At 42.4% G+C, this 22,389-nt stretch overlaps 1 protein-coding gene across 2 annotated transcripts in view; it reads right to left on the minus strand.

The window, feature by feature from the left end:
• The window catches only part of cntnap5a (contactin associated protein family member 5a), a 73,956-nt gene extending 52,388 nt beyond the window's left edge, over positions 1-21,568 (minus strand). For both annotated transcript variants that reach the window (XM_029530055.1, XM_029530054.1), the window contains exons 1-3: positions 21,441-21,568; positions 5,123-5,233; positions 3,308-3,501 (exon numbers count right to left, since the gene is read on the minus strand). In XM_029530055.1, coding sequence (XP_029385915.1) covers positions 3,308-3,501; positions 5,123-5,233; positions 21,441-21,516 — 381 coding nt within the window. In that variant the 5' untranslated portion in view covers positions 21,517-21,568. The remainder of the gene's footprint in view (positions 1-3,307; positions 3,502-5,122; positions 5,234-21,440) is intronic.
• Between the last annotated feature and the right edge of the window lie 821 nt (positions 21,569-22,389).

The raw sequence follows: 22,389 nt of genomic DNA on the forward strand, positions 1-22,389 counted from the left end.
ACATAAATCATTTTTACAGATTTCCTTCCCTGGCTCGCTCTAATTGGGTTATTAACAGCTTGTGAAGTAGCACCATCCTGTTGTTTCTCATGTTCCTCTTGTACTTAATAAGGCAGAATACTCCTGCTGAGGAGAACAGACGAAGGATGGTATAAATGGAAAGGATGGATGGATGGAATAAAAAACTATTTTCACAAATGATTCGCATCCATGTTGATGTCTGTATGTGATTTCGTATGTATTATGTATGTGCCGTTTATATAGATGACACATTTCAGTTCATATATCATATTTATCATAAGTAATCACCTGCAGACAAAGTAGTGCCGTCTCAGGACCAACATAATGAACAGAAACTGTTTCCTATTTCAGTGCAGATCAACTTTCTGTGCGTGTCTGCTGCTTTGTTCGCTGCATGCCGCTTTGTTTTGAGAAATTGCAGCCGGCTAATTTATGCTAGCAGGATTATTGACCCATAGCCCAGTTTTTCTTTCTGGAGCTAATTTTTTTCTGTGGAGCTAATTTGGCTCAGCATTAGCTGAGAGTAGCTGTGAGCTAGCAGTCATATCAGCAGCTGCTGCTCTCTCATTAGTCCCCCCTCAGTTCAGTTTCTGACAGTGAGCTGTTACCTTTGAGCTTCACTTGTTAAAATGCCAGACGGATGTGGGTTAGTATCAGCCAAAGGTCTTGGTGAAAGCTGTAGTTAGTCAGCTTGGGTATGAGCCTCATTGCAGACACTGCAGACTAATTGGCTGCTACTCATCCTGCACCATCTCAAACTCCGAGTTCACATGTGCACCAGAGAAGACCCAAGGAGGGGACGGTGGGGGTTACATTTTCTGTGTGAGCGTGCATTTAATACACATCAGCAAAGACGTGAAGCATTACAACCGGTCAGGCCTGGCTGTGCTGCGTGCCAAGTTTCAGGGGGACATGGCCTGTTTTGACTGTTGTTGTGCAGAATCTGAAAGAAATTAAGCATCTTTCTCTTGTCTCACTCTCTCTCTCTCCATTGAGTCAGTTACAAAAGGGTGATAGCTGCAGGTCATCTTGGCAATATCGACACAAAATGCTTCAGCTTTCCTCTGCACAGCGGCTTTATTTCCTTTTTTCAGACATAATGATATGAGGGCTGACAGTGTGTGGAAGAAGCTGCGAGCCGTTTAACACGATATTTCACAAAAATCACTCAGCGGATATAATATCTCAGTGAACAGCACATACATATTTCACGTAAGTTTTGATGAACTGTCATCTTACATTTATTATTTGTCTCTAATTGAAAATATAGATGTGGTATTTTTGTTTCCGTTTACATAGAGAGAAATACCACACATAAAATTACACAATGTGTTCATAGGTCAGGTGTTTACAGACCATGTGTTGTTTTATTTCAAGACTCCAAAGTAAGGAAAGTTTTTAAAACATGATGACATGTCTACATGAAAATACAGTTAATCGCACATTTCCAACAGAAGTACATCTTATAAAGAAAGAGTTTCATGTTCTAAACCCTTCGGTACAGAGAGTCGCAGTTAGCATTAGCAACAACACAGTGTCAGCCACCGCCGGTTACACGCCAACAGATCACACAAACACAAACTAACCATTCTGATCACGTGTGGGTAGTCAGAGTTTTTTGGACCGCAGCAGACTCCTGATCCGAGAGTCAGATGTGGTTAAGGGTTAGGTCAGTGATGTGTGAGAACCATGTCTGACAAAATCCTAATTGTAGCAGAGGATTTTTTTTTTTTATACATTACAAAAGCAAACGTGTGTGGAGGGGAACGTTACAACCTTCTAGTTCTTTGTTATTCATAGTGACGTATTTAATCAATTTCTATTGAAGTTCAATTCAAGTTTAACCTACAAAAACTGGCAATTCAGTTGTTTTGGGGGGTAAAAGACACAGAAACCCTTTTACATTCATTGTAGGCTTTGTGCCCGTCAGAGTCTGTAATTTTCAAAATAAACTACATCATTTAGTCAGCAGGACTGAAATGACAAAACTGTTGATGGGACTACTTTTCTGTGCGCAGGAACACACATCTGTTTTGTTAGGGACAGTCATGCATCCCTCACAGGGCTGGTGGAGGAAGACTGTGACCTTGCTTCAACTTGGCTTGGAGCTTTTCATCCTCATGTTTGATTTCATCTCTAATTCTTCCATTCTAGTGTACTTTAGATAATGCATTTTTAAATACCGAGCAACATCAATAATTCAAAACAACATGCAGCACAAGGCAGAGAGTTCACCCTCGAATTTTGGTGCTCTTTTAATTTCAACGCAATGAAAACCATCAGAAAAAAAAAAAAAAAAAAAAAAAAAGCAGTTTGCACTTTGCCGCAGTGCCGTGCCAGTGAGCAACTACACTCCCTCCCAACCAGCAAAAAAACACTGAAAAACTATTTGAAATCTTGTTAAAGAGCCTTTGACATTACTGGGGCAAACACAATTAAGAATGAATTACATGCGCCGACAATGCTATTTTCTTGCACAGGTTGACGCAACACCATCATATTGTGTTGAAGGATTCAAAGAAGCTATATCATAATGGCGTTGACACCAGATACTTCCCACACTTGGTAATGTGTCTGAAAAAGTGAGAGGACAAGTTATCTGACACCGCGCCGCAATGTCATCAATAAATTGGTCCACTGAGCGCAGCGCTTGAAAAACAGTTATCTCATGTGACAGACGGCTAAATCTAATTCTTAGTGTCAGTGTTTATGATCTGAGTGTGGCCACACGCACAAAAGAGAAAAGAGGCATAAGTAGGACTACAGCAGCCTCACATCCCACTTACATTAGTCACTGACCCTGCTCTCATTTTTAGTTTCACACTTTGGGAAATATTCTTATTCACCTTCTGGCTTGAAGATTAATGTGCTGAGGTTATTATTATCAGGCTTTGAGCCAAGAAATTGATTTTAGATAATTACATCTGAAAGCCACAACTTTTTAATTTGTTATTGGATGTAAAAAAAAAGAAAAAGAAAAGAAAAGTTATTTCAGGAGCTTTGGAAAAAGCAGCTGCTCGTTGCTGTGATACTAAGCTCAGCTAATCAACTCTGGGTTGCAGCTCCGTATACTCCACCACATGCACCCACACAAGGGAGGCATCAATCATCTCCTGATCAACTCTCCACCAAAAAGAACAGAAGCTCATTTCACCGTTAATAGCCGCAAATAAACAATAGCCAACGTTATCCAAAGCATTTTCGCTCATCCCAAATTGAGTCATATTAAAACAAAAAATAATGCTGACTGCAAACAGCACAAAGCGGATCAGACACGGAGACTCACCCCGACGCCGTCCTCGTGCCGGTACTGTTTCCAGGCCCGGCCCGTGTCGCTGTAGAGCAGCAAGTAACTGCTGACCCAGTCCCAGCTGTCATATCGTCCCTGCGTGGCGACGGCCGTCACCTCCACCTGCTCCCTGAGGTCCACTTGGAGCCAGGGCTCCTGGTCGGTCACCATGGGGGACCAGCCTCCTGCTCCTGAGGGAGAGCACACAGAGAGAGAGAGCGATGGGGGGTCCATCAAACCTCGGTTCTGTCGATGCACAGTGGATTGCTGCGGTTTGTGCTCCGTCGCCAGTGGGCTCAGATTGCAAAAGAATTTATAAAATCCTGTTATGTACACAGGGAGTGTTTGTAAAGGCCTTCAAGGTGAAGTTACACTGCAGCTGCCACCGTGTAGGTCGACAATTCTGATTCGTGAAATGTTTACAACTGCAACTAATACATCAGAGTACAGCAGAGTTTCTATGTGACATACACTAGATGTAACATAAATAAAATATAAAATAACCATATGTGCATGCTCATATAATATATATATATATATATATATATATATATATATATATATGTCCATCCCAAAGACTGTCATTATATGTTGGTATTATTGAGAGTCCAGAAGTCTGACAACACTTTCCCAGAATGAGAAGAGAGATCAATCATCCATCTATTATAGATTCTGCTTTTCTACGTCCTGGGCAGAGAGCCAGTCTATCACAGGGCAGACATACAGAGAGCAGCAGATACACATGTTCACTCTGCTTTTTACCTAAACCTGCATATCTTTAGAAGAAAGCCAGAAGGAACCAACGCAGGAACAAACTCTGGGTTTTAACCTCGAGCGTCCACAGTGCTAATCACTGCTCCACCGCACCGCCCATTATCGGTATTTCATTTATGCTTCCTACATCCACAGGCTGCAAAGATGTGACAGCGGTAAAAGGGACAGACATGTTGTATATTGCATTTCTGTCCTTGTTAGCGTTCACCAACTGTATCTCAGATCAGGTTGTGATGGCCCGAGGCTCATGGGAGCTGTAGTTGTTGGGTGATATTTATTCAACAGCAGCCCCCACCCCCACCCCTTTTTACTTGAGAGGCGTCAAGTTGTACCCGAGGAGAGACGGGGGACCGCAGGGACGGGAGATGATGACAAGACAGTTTACTGTGTCAAAGCAATCAGACTCTTCCTTTTCCCATACTAATAATGTGACATTTGGAAATAGCCACAGCAAAGCTGTTTTTTTTTTTTTTTTGGCATCTTGTCTCTTATTAGTTCTATATTGCCTCTGGCAGTCGACTCCTCAGGCCGTTCTGGGGCGGATCCAAGTGCCCTGGAGACAGCAGCCCTGGCCCGGCCCCGCTGTGACCCGGCTACGCTGTCAATAACAACTGTCCTCTCCGTGGCTCAATGAAAGCCAAGGACTCCCTTCAGCAGCTGACGCCTCATTTTACTAAAACAAGACGGCGTCACTGTCTTCGCCGTGTTACAACCGCCGCCTTCATGTGGCATTTTGAAAATGACTTTGAAAGCTAATTTTACGTTTCCGTCTCTTTAAAAACAATCAAACGATGTCCATCTGAGCCACGGCCTGCAGCGAATGCAGCAAGTCCTCATACTTCACAGCTCATTTGTCACCGCCTTCCAAAACAATGACCATATGACCATTACCAAAATGGTTCTGATGAGCGTTTTCTGGTCTGCTGCCTCTCTTGTTAATGTTCATCAGAAACCGCTGGTAGAGCAGATGGGTGGTGCACAAGCGGAGCATTTTGGAAATGCTGGAATCCGTGCAGGAGCACTGTCTGCTGTACTCACCATCTCTTCTGTTGAGTTTGGCGTTGTAGGCGGCGTAACTGACCGAAGACTGAGAGGAGCTCTGAAAGGACGAATGGGGCAGCGCTGATACGAGAGGGCCATTGCAAGTATCTGCGAAAGCAAACGGAGAGAAGACACATAAATCACTCTGCATATAACTTCTTCTTTTTTTTTTAATGATGTACTTTACATTTAAATCTGACAGTATGTGGAGGACGGGTCTGACAGGATCTCATTGCTCTCCAAGCTCTGATTTATTCAGCTGACGGTTATATTAGAAAATGCATCCTGGCGTAGTTAAACATGTAGGTTCAAAGTGCACCTTTACCTGTTGGCGGAGGAGTTTAAAGGCAAGAGCTGGGGAAAATAACAGGGCAGCCTCACTTATCCACTTCTCAGAAGCCTCAAACAGTCTATTAACCCATGCAGTGACCCTTGAGAACCGCACAGAAAAATGCTCCGGCTCCTTTTGTGTGTATGTGTGCGTTCCTTCTTAATCCTGCAGCGTGAGATTACATCACATCCAACAGGCAGGAGCAGATTAAGACTCCAGTGATCTAAAGCTGTCAGCCTCATCTTCCGCCAACCAGAGGCCCCGGCAGCCGTAAAAAATGGTCAATCACACAACAATCGCACAAAAACATCCCCTCCTGCTTTCTGGCTGCACTCTGGTGCAGAGCTGCATTAAGGGCCTGTGGCGGGGAACCTAATGAAAACTGGCACCGACCTGATTACAATTATCCCCGTACTCTCTTCCATCACTGCGTAGTTCACTCTTTCCAGCGTTAGAGGCTTTTTGTTTTTGGATGCCATTCTAGTTTGAGTTCAGATGGTTTCTGAGCACATCTGGAGTGGCAATTGGCCATCCATCTGGCCGACCAGAGCACAGCAGAACTGACAGCATGAGCTCGTTCTCCTTTTGGGCGTCCCTGTGAATTTTGCCTGACCTGATTTGACTGTTGTCAGATCACTTGCCAAGAGATTCTTCTAATCCTGATTTCAAGTGTGACTAAAGTGGATCAAGCTGTTTTGTCCAAGACTCAAATTATGGCTGAGCTGCAGTGCAGTTGCAGATGTTCATTGGGGAAATGAGAACATTGGCATGGCATCTTAACGCACCACCATGAGAACGGGGGTTATTATGCAAGCACAGCACTTTTAATCTGTCAAAAGTCTTCCAGATTCTACGTCTGATCCTTTAGGGATCAGAAGTAGGATTACTTCTCTCATCTGTCTTTCAATCTATATACGTTTGTCCCTTTTTGAGCGATTCATCTTGACTTGAAGAGCCGACAAAACCTCTCTGATGTGAGCTTGCACCTCAAACACGTCTGCAATTGCTTCGCTTCTCCATCCCATCTACGTCTGACACCGCCGCGTACAACAAATGAGACCTTGACAGCTTAAAAAAACAGAGGCTAAGTAAACAAGCGATATTTTGACGGCGTAACACATGTTCTCAAACTGACAGGTTAACTGTACCTCGGTGGTGAGTGCCAGCGGAGGAGAAGTTTCTCCGTGTGCAAAACGTGCATCTTGGAGTCGGTGTTGTTGTTTACAGTGCTGATCTGGAGCCAAACACCCGGCTGTGAGCCAGGAGGGTTCGTTTGTCTGTCGGAAGTCTCTGGGGTTTGAAACTAATAGCCAAATGAACCCGGACGTGCAACCGGATGCACCACCATAACAGCTAGCTGAGAGGGGAAGCTTAATCTCTCTTGAAATCTTTCTTTCAGTACATCTTGACTGTTCATCTGACTGACAGAATGATGTGTTTTTCCACGGCAACAGAAGCGGCATCTTGACACTTCCCTGATCCCACAAAACAACACAATCAACAAACAAACACACAAACAAAAGAAATAATCTGCTTGTGAGTTTATCAAATCATAATCACATCCTCACAGGCTTTGAGTCGCCCAGCCCTCAGGTGATTGGTTCCTCCATTTCCTTGAGTATGGAGCATTTTTTTAGTAAACACTTCCTGTTAATATGAATATTCAAACCGAACTACAGCGGGTCTGTTTACTGTAATGGGGGATTATTCACTCATTGATGTGTCTTAAATTGTAACAACCGTCAAGGTTTTTGTTTTGTTTAGTTTTTTGCCCCGATTCTCTGAAACGACCCACAGCTTTGTCCCCAGTTGCCATGGTTACCTGTAATATACCTGTAAACTTGAGTGACAGCAGTGTGTTGTTCGTCTGCGTCGTCATTGTTGTTGTTATAACATCCTTTGCTCTGTTAGCTTCGGGAATAAAAACAACAGTAAAAATCTGGGTGGATTTGTGCAACGGGCAAACAGGTAAATGAGACAACATGCTACTTTCATGCGGGAATCGAACACGATTTCATATCAAGCCTGTGTTTTATTGATCCATCCTGACTTGGACTTTGTCGCTCTATAAGCCTCAGCACATCTCTCCCTTTGCTCCTGTCATAATTATTAAGAGCAAAAGTAATTATGGGTAATAACACCGTGCAGCACAGAGGGGCCACGGGCTGATGTTCTCCAGGAGGGGAATCAGCTGTGCAGACACACGCCTACCTGTGTGTAGCACCGACTCATGTTAGCTTTGGTCTTTTCACAGGATTTACAGGCAATAAAAACACACACAATATTGCCAGCCCGATCTTTTTAATGCTTTTTATTTTCAGTATCCTTGGACCATTTACTATCCTTTCATTTTAAAAGAGAAAAGATGTCGTCCTCAGAAGAACCATTCACCCCCCCCCCCCCCCCCCCCCCCCCCCCACCACCAAACTTCCTCTCTGCCTTTTTTGGCCTCTTAGTTGTTCCTCATATATACAAATAATTCTGTTGCATTGGAGAACATCACCCGCTGGTCTTGCTGCAGGCTGCATTTTATTCCTCTTCGCCAGCTCCACATTAGAATCAGTAGAAATGACTCGTACTGTACATGCACCCCCACCCCCCCCAACGCCGCAACGCTCTCCTCTGCTCATTTGCAAGTCCGCCTTAACCCAAGTGCACAAGACAGATGCTGTTCCACAAAGAAATCAATTATCACAACAAAGTGCCTTTTGTACCACACATGGGGTGGATATTTTAAGCCCTAGTAGCAGAAGCTTTATTGCACCTGAAGATGACTACACACCACAAATCAAATAAACGTGGCTCACCAGATATGAGGAGGCCAGAGTTTCCTCTTGGATATCGAGTCTCAGGAAATGTAAAAACAGTTGGATATGAAAAAAAAAAAAAAAAAGCGCCAAAAGGGATTTTGTAAAAATAGAACACGCAATGGAGATATGTGAAGGCTGGAGAAGGATTCTCCGTCTGACCTCTTCACCGGGTGGATCAAACCCGTGTAATTAAAAGATAGTTAGAGTGCAGCTCACACTCGCAGCTTAAAGGGGCATTCAGTTCTCCACACATATGACTGAACTCACAGCTGCAGCTTCGACTCCGCAACCTTTCAGAGACAAAATATTGCACAATCACTCCGTTCAACGCAGAAAACTTTATGTAAATATACAGAAAGAAATCATGATTTTTAAAAGACTAACTGATCATACAACAACATATAGAACATAGATATTACATAGATATTCTTAATGTACATATAATAGTCTATAGATCTATAAAAGTGGCTGAGTGGGGTTTCCAGATAAAGTGGTGAGAGGCTGAGAGGCCATTTATATTATGTGTATTCTAAAAATGAAGAATTTTGATTGATGAATGAGTTAGTGAATACTTTTAAAACATATTTAAGATTTAAAATTGAATGTAGAAAGTAGGAATGCACTCATTTTATTGCAGTTTGGTATTGTGTTATGTTCACTTCTAGCCTGTGATGGGGAAATCGATATGAGGCCAGAGTCGGTCATTACTGCAGTAAAACAATTAAAAGCACATTAAAGTGACACAATCTGGATTTCCTACAGAGTCAACAAGACAAAAATCCGTCATAAACATGTCTGTCACACAAGTAAGACTCATCCATATTTACATTTGCATCTGCTCCTTTGGCAGACGCCTTGATCCGAAGAGAGTTACGCTGGGCAACATCGATGCATCACATCCAGAGCTGCAGCAGCGTGCCAGTAAATCATCTACTGTAGGAAACACCAGCACGTACGAGTCAGACGTGGTACGATAAAATCAAACATCACTGGCCCTAAAATGACCGAGTGGAAAAAACTGACGACACGACGTTGACTTCAGCGCAGATAAAGACGGTAAATCAACTTCAGCTCTGGATGTTTTGTCGTAATGCTGCTTATTCTTCACAAGTCCAGCTCTAATTCGACTCATATTAAAGCGTATCACATGGGATATGAAACTTTGTGCTCTCGTGGCTGTTTGTGAAACACGTTTTTGGATCATTTTAGAACCAGTGAGCTCAGAGGAGTTCATGTCTTTAACGTAATCTATTTGATGATCTGCTTTTCATGTTTCTATTATGGTCCGTATTGCTCTTTTTCTTAACCTTTCAAAAAGCGAAGAGGTCAAATTTGAAAAAATGGGGGTATCATGCCCACAGTGTCCTATGACCAACACAAAATGGTTCAAATCATCTTCTGTGGGAACAAAAACAACATGAAGAGTCCATTTACTTATTGATGGTAGCACAATAGACATATTCCTCCCATTCTGCACCAGGAATAGAATTACTTTTTATTACTTCTCATGAAATGGAGATCCCTTTACAATGTGGTAATAATACTTTTGCTTACATGAAGGATTCGGATGCTTCTTCAACCACTGATTTACTTACAGGGTTGGGGAGTTTAAATAACTTTATTTCTTCTGCTTTTACAGCACAAGCTCTTCCTTTTTTTTTCTGCACATGCATGGGGAAAAAATGAAATTTAAATTCTGAATAATTCAAATGGATCTCTGAAAGCTTAAAAATGTCTGTCCTTGCACATTTACTCCTCCATCACTGCAGAGATGAAGGAAAGGTTGGTGTGCGTGAAGGAGCATTTGAACCAGCATTAAATTTCAGAAAAAAAAAAGGCCATTAAAGACCGTTTATGAAAAGCAGGAAATTTGTTACCAGTAATTTTCCACTTCTGGTGTTGCCTGAACCGTTTCCTCGCTAGTTTTGATCAAAAAGATCTGCACTGCACAGTTTCTTATTAATCTGTCACAATTGAAAATAGCTCTCCAACCATGACACAAAAAAAAGAGACACGAATAGACACTCAACGTTTCGGATCGGGTGCAGTAAGAAGTACACTTAGTGACGGACCCTTGGACGCCGAGAGCGCCCTGTGGAGGGGGCACAGGTTCAGCCTGCACAGACCGCAGCGTCAATAATATCAAAGGGTGCAGAGATGGTATCTGGTAACAGGGCTGCCTCAGACCTCTGTGTGGGACTGATAAAGCTTCATATGATACCCCGCATGGCCTCAAAGGCTTTGGGGGGCTCAGTGACCTCTGCTCAGCGATAGCCCGAGCAGAGCCGAGGTATTGCCTGACAATTAGTGCCAAATGCCGGCCGAATTCAAGGAAGCACACGTCAATACGAGTGATTGAAAAACACTGCCCGGTTTACTGTAGCACTTCATTTCTCTGAACGCTGCATCTAATCTAAAGGGACCTATCAGCGTTTACAGGCAGCCGGCAGGATGTTTTGCCGGGCTATCGACAGCTTTAGTGATTATACACATCTCCTCTGCCAAACATGAATTATTCAGCCCTCATAGTGAAACGGGATTTGTGATAATTTTACATTGGCTTATAGGATTTGTGGAAACATTTTAGCCAACATCTTGGTAAAGACAAAGTAATAATGGAAAAATTTCTTGTCAAAAATGGGAGGTAATAATGGACAGCAGTGAGTGATTACAAAGGGAGATAATTACAAAGGTACGCACTGATATCCTGATGCGATGCAGATTTGCTAAATGAAGTTGTCAGACAGTGTTAATGTAAAACCAAACCTGTGTGACAGAAGGCAGAAGTTTGCTTTAAAAATGTCCCTATACACAAATAAAGTTGGATCATATCAGTCCAGAATTGTTTGATTAAAAAAATACATTTAACTATTTCAAAAAGCTGTAAAAAGATCCAACACGGCTTTGATAGTTTTGACTTAACAAGAAGAAAGAAAAAATATTTGGAGAGAGGCGCTCTCATGATTTAAAAAAAAAAAGGCAGCTTTCTTAAATGCCAGTTTTGTCTTGGAGGAACGGTTCATGGAGGGGGAATTTCACAGCTTTACATAGCATTTGGTGGGAAGTCACTCAAGATAAGGCACTTTTATAGACGGGAAGCCTGTGACACTGTGCTGCCCTCAGTGTGTTCTGAAATATTTACTGCTTCAAAGCTGCTGAAATAAGCTGAATAAGGACTAAAGGGGCCCACCAGCAACGCACAGTAAAACCAGATCCATGCAGGGTAAGAACATCGACTACAAACGGAACCAATTCCTCCAATTTAAACACGGAGGGTCCAGAAACTGTGAACGGTGAAACACGTGGATTTAATAACGCTGCGATCACATCACAACATTTAGCCGTGGTTATTAGCAGCCAAGTGGGGAAAGCGGTTCTCGTCAGCCTCGAGCTTTCTCTTCTGAGTCATGGATGTTTCCGACTGTGAGGATATCTGCACACACATGTCAATAAACATCTGGCAGGACGGCTGCAAATGCAACACCACCAGCGCTTACATCGGAAAATTAAATCCGGGATTAACGCCACTAAAACTGATTCAGCTAATTTCATAGCAGCTATATTGTGTGTGTATGTGGTTTGTTTGTAATTGGCTTCACTTGGTAATGAACTGACACACACACACACACACACAAACTTTTACAAAAGCTGCCCAAATTGTCTAAACACAATGAGCTAAATTAACATTTCTGGACATCATGTTCTTTTATTCTTAAAATGATGAGCGTTTTTTTTTCCTTTCTATTTAGTGACATAAAAACATTTCTGTAAATAGTTGCGATTTACTAAGCTTTTTTTTATTTTTTTTTTATAAAGCTGGTGCTATGGAAGCGGCTTAATTAGACCACAGAGGTTGTTGGGGACATTAAACATCATCATCATTATAATCATCAGACTCACCAGTTCACATTTATGGCCTCATTGCGTTTAAACTCATGTTCATACAAACTACAGCTAACTTTGTAAAAGTGTCGGCCTTTGAAGAAAAAGGTCAGCGCTAAATCAGAGCTGGAAGTTTTGTGTCGGCGTCGGACTTTAGTTTGCTCATCGCCTTGCATCACTTTGCTACTCCTGATCTGCGTATTTTGCCGTGAAGGTGTTAAACAAAAGGTGTGAGTACCTTAAGCCCGTTTGTGTCACACCTTATTTTATATATTCACTGAGAATGCCAGTATCTGTGCTGACTTCCTCGGTGTCTTACGGACTCAGATTAGGTTGTTTATCTCCTGATATTACACAGCCACTCCCTGTGTGAAACAATGTGCTCAGACACTTAAAAAAGATTTTTTTTTCCATCAATGCAGCATAAATGCAACAGCTTTATCTGTAGCAAAGCTGTCATGTTTTTTTTTTTTTTTGGTTTTTTTTTGATACACACAAGCAATCACTTTCTTTTTCTTCGGGAGCAGCTGATTGTGTTGTTGGGTTTCTTTGTCGTCTGCTGTTTGTTTACTTCTGTCTATAATCAGCCAAAGATGGCTGATGAAGCATTGCTCAACCAATCAATGATCAGAGTAACATCTGCAGACACGTCTCGTTTGCCTGTTTAAACTTTCAAATCAATACTTGGGGCTTATCAGCTTTATAGTTCTGAAGCAGAAATACACTTTTTATGTCATGCTCAGATATATATTTTATTTCTCTCCCGGATTGTACAACGGTAGAGGTCTCCTCTGATTATAAACCAGGCCTGGGTTCTATATTAATACAATATATCAAACGTCTCATACCTACAGCTGAGTGTTTAGATCTGAGCCCTAAAACAAGCCGCTGGGATTTCTGTAATTTCACAACAAAACCGCCACCACTCAGCTATTCCCCAAGCGCCGCCCACCTGGACCTCCCACCCAACATTTAAGGATTCAGGTTCTGTGTTTTACCTGTATTCAGCTATATTCATACTAGATGACTGAGGAAACAGGCCACGAGTTGGACCGCTCTTCTGATCGGCTGGCTGGCCGCTTGCTGCGAGAGCTTTGGAGAAAAACCTGAGAGATGAGCTGTAAAATCACACAGAGGTGGTTTTTGATACTTAAAAGAAGAATTATATCGACTATCAACATTTAAACACTGAATGAATGTGAAATATGGGAACTTTAAGTTTTAAATTGGAACAAATGGACCAAATATCAAAGGGATGGTGATTATCAAACTCCTGATGGGAGGACTGAACGGACCACTTCCTTGATTTCAAATCTCTTAACGTTTCGACTAATGTGCAGCCCACATCAGTTTAGTTTCTTCAGTTTCCTGTGTTGAGAGACACGTGTTAGGATCGGAAGTGAGTGTTTTCTGAAATGAAAAGAAACACTGCAGCTTAAAGTGCAGCTTCATTTTCTTCTCCTCCTCTAGAATGCAGCGTTTTTTCCGTCTTTTTTTTAATATTATTATTCTTTGTTGTTAATCAATATCAAATCATAAGAGCGTGGATACCCAGGCCCGTGTCTGATTCAAAGATAATCAAACTGTGTAATTACCTGTGCCATACAGAATCTGAAATCCACCCAGACAGGGACCAGACCGCGGCATGTTTTTGTCCTTTTTTTTTTAATTGAACACTTAGAGTCTGAATATCTAAAACTGGATTTTCTGAGTGTGTGCTGATTAATGCAGCTGATAGATAAGTGGCTGTTGATAATCCTTTCAAACCCTCTGCCAGTAACACCAAAAATAAAGAGGGGGAAACTTTCAGAGTCTGCAGTTATTTGAAGGATATTCATTGCATTCTATAGATTGGGAATGCAGCGTCACTCTGTGACCAATACAGCTGGAAATGGAAAGGCCTCCACTGGCGCCATATTCATCACAATAGATTTTTTCTGCTCCCGAGGCACCAGGCAGAAATTATTCCTCTAAATAGTCTTATATCATGTATCCATTGTATTTTCTTCTTACTCATTACAATCAAAAAGCATTTTCTTCTGAACATTTAAGCTTTTCTCTACTATAAGCTTTAAGATGAAAGAAAAAGAAAAAGAAAAAAAAAAAACAAACACATGTAGGCAAATGGAGTTTTAAAGGTCCCATACATCACTTTTAACTGTTGATATCCATGAGATGTATTTGTGGCTTTAAAAAGAAAAAACCACCTCAGGATAGTTTTTCATCTCCTCTCTCCGGAGCTCCCGTAATGACGGGTCAGCCAGCCAATCAGAGGAGAAGATCTGAGCGTCTCTCTTCTGATTGGCTGATTATTTTCTCAGCACACACACACACACACACACACACATAAATACAGCAGAATTCAGGTAAATTATCAGAAAAGAGCTGGATGTTGGGCACATAAGGATGCTGACTGGACAGTTATGACATCACAAAGTTACAGAAGACCTGACAGCTGGTTTTAAAGGCTCAGTTTCTGAATGCAGGCTGTGAAGATTGATACTTCCAGTATAGTAGAACGTAGATCAGGTAGTGGACAATTACTTTGGACAATATGGGACCTTTAATACCTTCTCATATACATATGCATTTATGTCATATTGTGGTATTTATCTCTATGGAATTCTACAGCTCAAGTTCAAACGGACATTTTCACAAGATATTTGCTATGCTTTGTTTTTTTCAGGTATTGACAGGATTAGCTGAAGCATTTCTACCCGATTATCATATTGATAAAACTACAGTTAACAATGTTTCCAGAAAATGCGTTACATCAAAACCATCACATTAGCTGCAATGCCACACTGACTGGAGTGGGGAAGTGAAGCGAATTACTTCACCGCCAACATTTCATGCTCTCAGACAATGAATATGAAATGTGAAACAAACAGTGTGAAGGCTGCGGCACCTTTGTACGTATCATCTCCACAGCCAAATAATTCAATATGAATGGATGAGAAGGAACAAAACAAAGAAACGTGTCTCACCAAGACAAAATGAAAGCTGCAAGTCCCCTTCATTTCTGGTCTGTGCATAGCTGCAGTCACTGAGATCATGCAGAGCTCTCAAATGCTGCATTTACTCATTTTTAACCAAATTCAGTAAACACGCAGTCCTCTGCAGCAGTGCTCTTTATTCAGCTTTGAAAAACAACTAATTCTGATGGAAACGGAGCATTTACAGTTTGTTTTTTTTACACAAAGTAAACCCAGATATACGTCCAGAAGCAAAGGGAATCTGACAACAGTGACGCCTTCCTCACAAATATTCAAATAATACACACTGGAAAATCATTTTGTGTAAGTGCACATATCAACAGGAGAAAAATGGTAATTTGGTTCAATCGTGGGCCGCTATTTCCAAATTTTCTCAATAATTACCATTTTAATTATGTTTTGGGTTTTTTTGTTTTGGTTTCTTTCTTTTTTTTTGTTGTTGTTGTTCATGCGCTTGATAACTCGCAATTTTGTTTTCATGAAAATGCCACCACTGTTTATTTTCCTGTCTAGTTAGTTTTGGTTGCATTTTGAGAGCAAATTATTTCAGTTCTAATTTGGGATAGTTAGGATTTGTCCTATTTGCTGGTGGAAAAAAAACAGTAGGAAAGAATAGAGTCATATATGCCATAAAGAACATCTAAAAATAACTTGGGTCTACATTTCACATGTATTAGATAAAACAAACAGATCTCATCCCCGGTGGGATCCGGTTGATGAGAAGAGTGATCCCTCTGACAGGATCATATAGTGTTTCTCTGTAGGGCGCCATTACTTTGCATCGCATGTCATCTGGCGTGATGATAATCAAAGCAAAATGCAGGTCTCACGTCTTCAGATGTTCAAAATGCGCATTCTCTCCCGTTCGCTTTTGTCTCACAGAAGAAGTGTGCTGTATGTTTAAACATGAGGAAAAGTGCCTGCACTGTCACACCACGGCGTTCTGCCTCATTTACCTTTTGATAAATTCATCAGGCCTTGAAGTTGTACAGCAGTAGGTGTTCCTTGACTGCCTGCTCCACATTCATTAGCTGAGAGAATCTGCAGCTGTATCATTTGCACACACACGCGCACACACACAGTCACTTTGCTGTTATGCTGAATGCCAGCTCTGCTCGAGCACATTCCAGGTGCTTCAGATGGGAAATAATTAGTTGTGAAGTATCGGCCTGCTGAGCTAACTTGAAGCATGAAATTTTAAGTAAATATATGTGTGTGGTGCTTCGCCACATGGGAAACAGATTCCATCTTATAAAAGATAAATGTCTGGTGCAGCGGCCTCCACCTGCTGTGTGGGAATCACTGTAATCGCAGCAGTATTCCTCCAACAGACCCGTGCTGAAGAGGGTCGAGTCAGCTGGTAATGAAAGCCTCTGCTTCTTTTTCAGTCCAAAGCAAACTTGGGAGAACCCGCGTTTGCACTCAGAGCAGGAAGCACATCCCTAAAAGAAGCCTCATGTCGAGGTGGGCCATGAACAAAAAAGCTGACGTACAGGGCGAAGCAGACTTTATGAACTATACCATATAAAAGCCCGGGTGGCGCCGGGCGGATTATGATGCTTTGGGATGCTCTTCAAAAATATCCCCTATGCATTAACATAATCCATTGTAGCTGCACAATGCCCCGCTAAAGGTCACGATACAGGAAACTGTTGAAGTGGGCCGTTGCTCTGAGAAATGCGGTGGAGGTGAAGACTCCCCATCTGAGAATACTTTGGGAGTGTATTCGGTGATAAAAGGTAAGCCAGCCGGTGAAGGTTTGCTCACAATTTGCTGGTGAAAGTGGGCAACAGATCAAACTGTTGTTGTTGCTCCCAGCTGAAGTCAGACAATGTGCTTGAATTACTGGCAAAAACCTGCAAGATCAGATCCACTATGTGCTAAAAAACAACAACAACAAAAAGTTTCCATTACCTTTTGGCTCATTTCTTATTTTCCCTTCCACTGCTGAGAATTTTAGGATGCCTCCTTTTATTGAGGCTAAGCAATCAGCTGACAGGCCGACTATTCAGACTAAGATAACCTTTAAATGAGCATGATATATTCCTACCCATTAAAGTGTGTCCATTCTATTAGCCTATGTGTAGCTTGTGCACTCAGCATTAAATAATTGAGGCCAACTTTCTCCAATCGAGCTTTGTGAGAAAGAAAATTGAAAATACAATTAATTTGGTCTCAACAGATTAATCAATTTTTGAGGTAGAACTAAAAACCTTTTTAATTCCTTCACCATGCAAGAACATATTAGAGATCAAGAGCATTTAATCTGATAATTGCTGATTTGTTGTAACAACTCCTGAGATATGAGACAATGTCTGACTTGTTACAAGGGCTTCTCTTACTATTTTACTAAAAATATCACATTCAGTGTGACCAGGTGAAACACTGGCATGACAATAATAATAATAATAAAAAAAGAGAGATAGATACCGTCCAAACTAATACCATCACAAGAAAAACGAAAAACAGCAATGTGAAAAAGGCGAAACCAAATTAGGGGGAACAACAATGCTATTGTCAAAAACAACAAACTGGATTTGTTTTCCTCATCAATCATCCCCACCACTGATAAATGTGTAATATTAGTGAAGTTACATTAGGACCGAGACAATTAATGAATTAGTCAATCAGTGGAAAATGAATCCACCACTCCTTTGTTTTGAGTCGTCTCATAAGTCATTACATTGTTTTCAAGTGAAAACACCAAACAGTTCCAGTTTCTCCGGGGTGTGTTTGCTGCCTTTTTTTGTTTTGCTTTTACATCTTACGTAGACCAAATAATGAATCAGTTCAAAAAAATAATCAGCAGACTGTCAATCAGACCTGCAGCACTGAAATTAATCTTCCAGCCAAAAAGCATACAGTGTATATCTATCAATTACTCATGATAACATTTATGGTAAACAAAAGAAGAAAGCATGTCAACTAAACAACGTGTACACAGAAAAACAGACTCTTTCATCCGAAACACAAAACTAGGTTAGGTTAAATTAAAATGAGATAGATAACCAACCTAAGCTAAGCTAAACTAATTCCTTGATTAGTCTCAAGAAAAAAGTATGAGCTAACGGTGGTGAGCGTCCTCACCAATATATTACAGATAATTAACCTTCACCAGATGAACCAACTGTAGTAAATTTCAGTGTTTTATCCTTCTGACATCTCGTTAGAAGAAACCTTCTGAGCATTACAGACAAGGCAGCAGAGAACAACAAGCTAACTTATAATTCAGCAGCCTAGCAATGTTTTCTTGGCACTTTGGCCCCTTAAGACCAATCAATGATGGCCTGAAAGTCAAAGCTACAATCTTCTCCACTCGCAGCGGGACGAGGAGCCGTGTCGCAGAGTGAGCTGGTTCCTCCAACCCAACGATGAGTTCAGAGGACAGATCTGAACCCAGCAGATCGCCGTCGCCTTGTGGTGATGGGATACAACTATAATCCACCAGTTTACGCTGCCATGTCAACATGAGGCTGAGTTGCAAAGTTTCTGCAAACTGAGTTTCAGAGCGTTGGCCAAGTAGCTTTGATTTTAATGTATCAACAAGCTAGAGAGGGAGAATTATTGTTTTCAGTGTGTTTGCTCTGATAGCTGCTGCGTTACCAGGCATTTAGCAATTACCGTAAAGGCCATGCCAATACATTATCTATTAACTCAGCCTGGAAGATGACAGAACAAATGCTGATTTATACAGCAATGTCATTGTCTCCTTGTAGAGCCCACAAGATGTGCGAGGATCTCCGGGAGGAAGTGCTTCTGCCACCTGACGAAGGGCCCCCACCTACCATCCGTGACACACCCACCCTTCCTTCCTTTTGTTTCTCAGTGGTAAATATGAGAGCAGCTTTTTGACCTCCAGGAGCATCTCACCATTTCATCTCTGCACAGCACGTCAGTCCTGATCACAGCACACATTTGAGAACCACAGGACTGTCATAAATGAGTAATGCAGCTGTCAGTTTAGCTCAGTTCCTCACCTTAACATAAAGTGCTTAAACCCCGACACAAGGCCGGTGTCACACATGCCCTCAGAGAGCAAAGACAAACAGATCGAGCGATGTCATGCCTGTGGTGTATTGATTGATTGAGGGATCACTTAATTTTTTATATGTATCTATTAATGTGACGAGAAAGGAAAGAAAGCATTGTCCTAAAAACAAGCATTCCCCTGGGAGCACATACAGGAAAACACTTAAACCTCATAAAAAAACAGTGAATAAAAAACTTGATCATAAATAGTAACCATCGTCTGAAAACTCAGGTCAGAACAAGACTCATCCTCTGAGGAACATGAACGTCTTCAGTTGCATTTAATAAATATGTAAATCGTGACAACAGGTCCTCGTTGTGGATGACAGACACTTCATGGAAATGTGACCAGCAGCCCGTGGAACAAAGAGGATTTCTTTTTGTTAAGCTGCACGTTTTATATGAAGGACCCCGTCCAATGAATACCAAATTTTGACCTTCTTAACTTGTCCATATGGTGTTGTAAGGCTATGACTGAGCATTTCCACCTTGTAGCTGCAGCGCAGGGCAGTGACGGCCTCGGACAGCCGGGCGTTCATAAGCAACAAACCTGAAACAGCACCATAGTTAGCATTAGCAGAGCTGCTAACACCACAGGCAGCCACAAGCTAACAGACAGCACTGAATAATGATAGCTGCTAACTAGCTAACTATGCTTTAATGCATGCTGGCCACTTATTTTAATGTCCATTTAAGCTTCTGTTGGTTTCTCTGATGTGAACATTCTCCATGCCGCTGTTTTAAAAGCAGCAGAACAAAGGAACAAAACATTTTTTTTTCCTTACAATGCGTCTCGAGGGGGACCTTTAAAACTTCCTTTCTGCCATTCAAGGCAAAGAAGCAGGTCAATAATATGAATCAAAAATAGATATAAAGATGCCCAAATATGTCAGCCCGGCCTGGTGATGATAAAAGTCGCCTTGGCCTCTAAGAGGATGAGCTCTTATATCACTACCATGTGTCGCTCTGCTGTTACGGTTTGTGTTTTCCATCACCACTGTGTCAACTGTCCAATCCTCAACCTGCAGTGATGGTTCAAACTTGGCTGTGCACGATGGGAACCAGTGAGCCCAGCAGCTGAATGTGAGGACACACACAGAGGACAGGGGGTGGGGGGGGGGGGGGTGCAAAAACGACATGGATTTTTTCACGGTCCACCGACTCACCGATGCAGCAGCCCACCAGGAGTCGTCTCTGTGGGCAAGATGGCCAGTAAAGACGCTGTGGCAGACTCAATACCAGAGCCCAGCTAGGTGTGTCTCAGCAACATACACTTAACACACTCTTTTGTGTTAACAGCACACAACAGGCTGTAGGTGCAGCCTTCATCTTGATCTTGCACATATGTACAACTTACTACTGTGACATTCATCAGCAATTCATCTGCCGAGCAGCTTCTGGCCTCATCATTAACTACTACAAGGGATTTAAATTGATAACAATATCCAAAAAATGTCCAATATCGAAGCCTCCACACACAGGAGGCTGAAAACAGGGAATTTAACTGATAAGACCGCCTTGAATGACTGCTGGACACTGAGGATTGCTCAGATCCCCGCAAGTCAGCGCTCATATCATCCGGGGCCACTCATGCAATCAGATGGGAAGCCGCACAGCTTGAAATGTAAAACGGGAAGCCCGTCGAGAGAAGCACTCTGTGTTGAGTGGAGGCTGTGTGTGTGTGTGTGTGTGTGTGTGTGTTTTCTGTTGAGTGTGAGCGATTTTCACGGAGGAGTCGACCTCACAAACAGCAGCCGTCTGCACCGTACAGTACAGTACAACCACGGCCAGTCAGCAGTTTCTATCCACCAACACGCATCAGCATGTCAAAGGAGTGAGTGTATTAAGAAAGAAAACACACACAGAGTCACAGGCAGAGACACACAATCCCATATTGAGCTCTGTGCGTCAGGGCTGCAGGAGCGGAGCGCAGCCGCGTCCGACTCCTGAGTGAACACACAACCGACCTGTTTGCTTGACCTTCATCTTCATCTTCACACTGAAGCACGTAACAACTTGTCCGTCCGACACACACACACACACAAATGCAACACAGCACACAACACCAGCTCCTTAAAAAAACTTCCTCTGACCGACAACAGCCCACAGCCTCACACGGCCGAGACGCTGCAACAAAAGGGAGGATAATAATAATAACAACAACAAAAAAGTCCAGCTGGTCCGGTCTGATCCGGGTCCACCTGCACACACACACACACAGACACACACGCCAGCAGCTTACAGGTGAGCTGAGGTGAATTACTCACAGTGAGTGGCGGCGGACGCTCCGCTAAAGACGCTCAGAATATAAAGGGAGACCGTCCGCAGCAGGAGAAAAACCATCTTCCCAGCCGAGGTGTGTTTATCCGACAGAGACACAGATGGAGGAGGAAGATTTAAAGAAAAAAAACAGAGGACAGCTTCCTCCCTGCTCCTCCAGCACGGAGGGATAGAAGGAGACTGATGTGGAGGAGCAGACCGAGTCCACGACGACACTCCCTTACTGTGAGACAGCCCCTCTCTCTCTCCCTCCCTCTCTCTCCCTCTCTCTCTCCCTCCCTCTGTCCTTCTCCTTCTCTCTCTCTCTCCCTCCCTCTCTCCTTCTCCTTCTCTCTCTCTCCTTCTCTCTCTCTCTCTCTCCCCCCCCCCCCCTCTCCCTCTCTCTCTCTCTCTCTCTCTCTCCCCCTCCCTCCCTCTCTCTCTCCCTCTTTATTGGAAGAAAAAGAGCACTGTGGTGTCCAAGCATTGCAATAAAGGAAAATACCCAGAACAACAGCAGAAAAAACAATAATCCCCATAAAAAAAATTTTAAAAAATCCATGCACACAATAAAACCAACAGATGTGTGAGGCGGCAGATTCCCACTCTATATGTTTAACTTTATAGTGTTGGCTAGTGCTGTGTTGTACATATGTGTGTGTCTGTGTGTGTTGGCAGGTTGGTGATGAATCCATTTTCACCACAGTGAGCATCCACTTGGGCTGTGTGTTTTGTTGCGTTGTCATGTTTTGTGCAGATGAGGTGATCTAGACTGACACCGGCTCTATCAGTGTGATTTGAGTACATGATGTTTACCATGGTAACCATCCCAGCCGCGTGTTCGCCTTTTTCCTGCTCTGATCTGTAAAGGTTATATAAGCTTCATCGATAACCGCTGGCTGATGCTGAAACTCAGAAAATGCAGATTTACCAAGATACCAGTCACTTTCCCGGGGA

The sequence above is a fragment of the Echeneis naucrates genome, chromosome 21 (genome assembly GCF_900963305.1).
Source record: "Echeneis naucrates chromosome 21, fEcheNa1.1, whole genome shotgun sequence".
In the NCBI taxonomy this organism is placed as follows: domain Eukaryota; kingdom Metazoa; phylum Chordata; class Actinopteri; order Carangiformes; family Echeneidae; genus Echeneis; species Echeneis naucrates.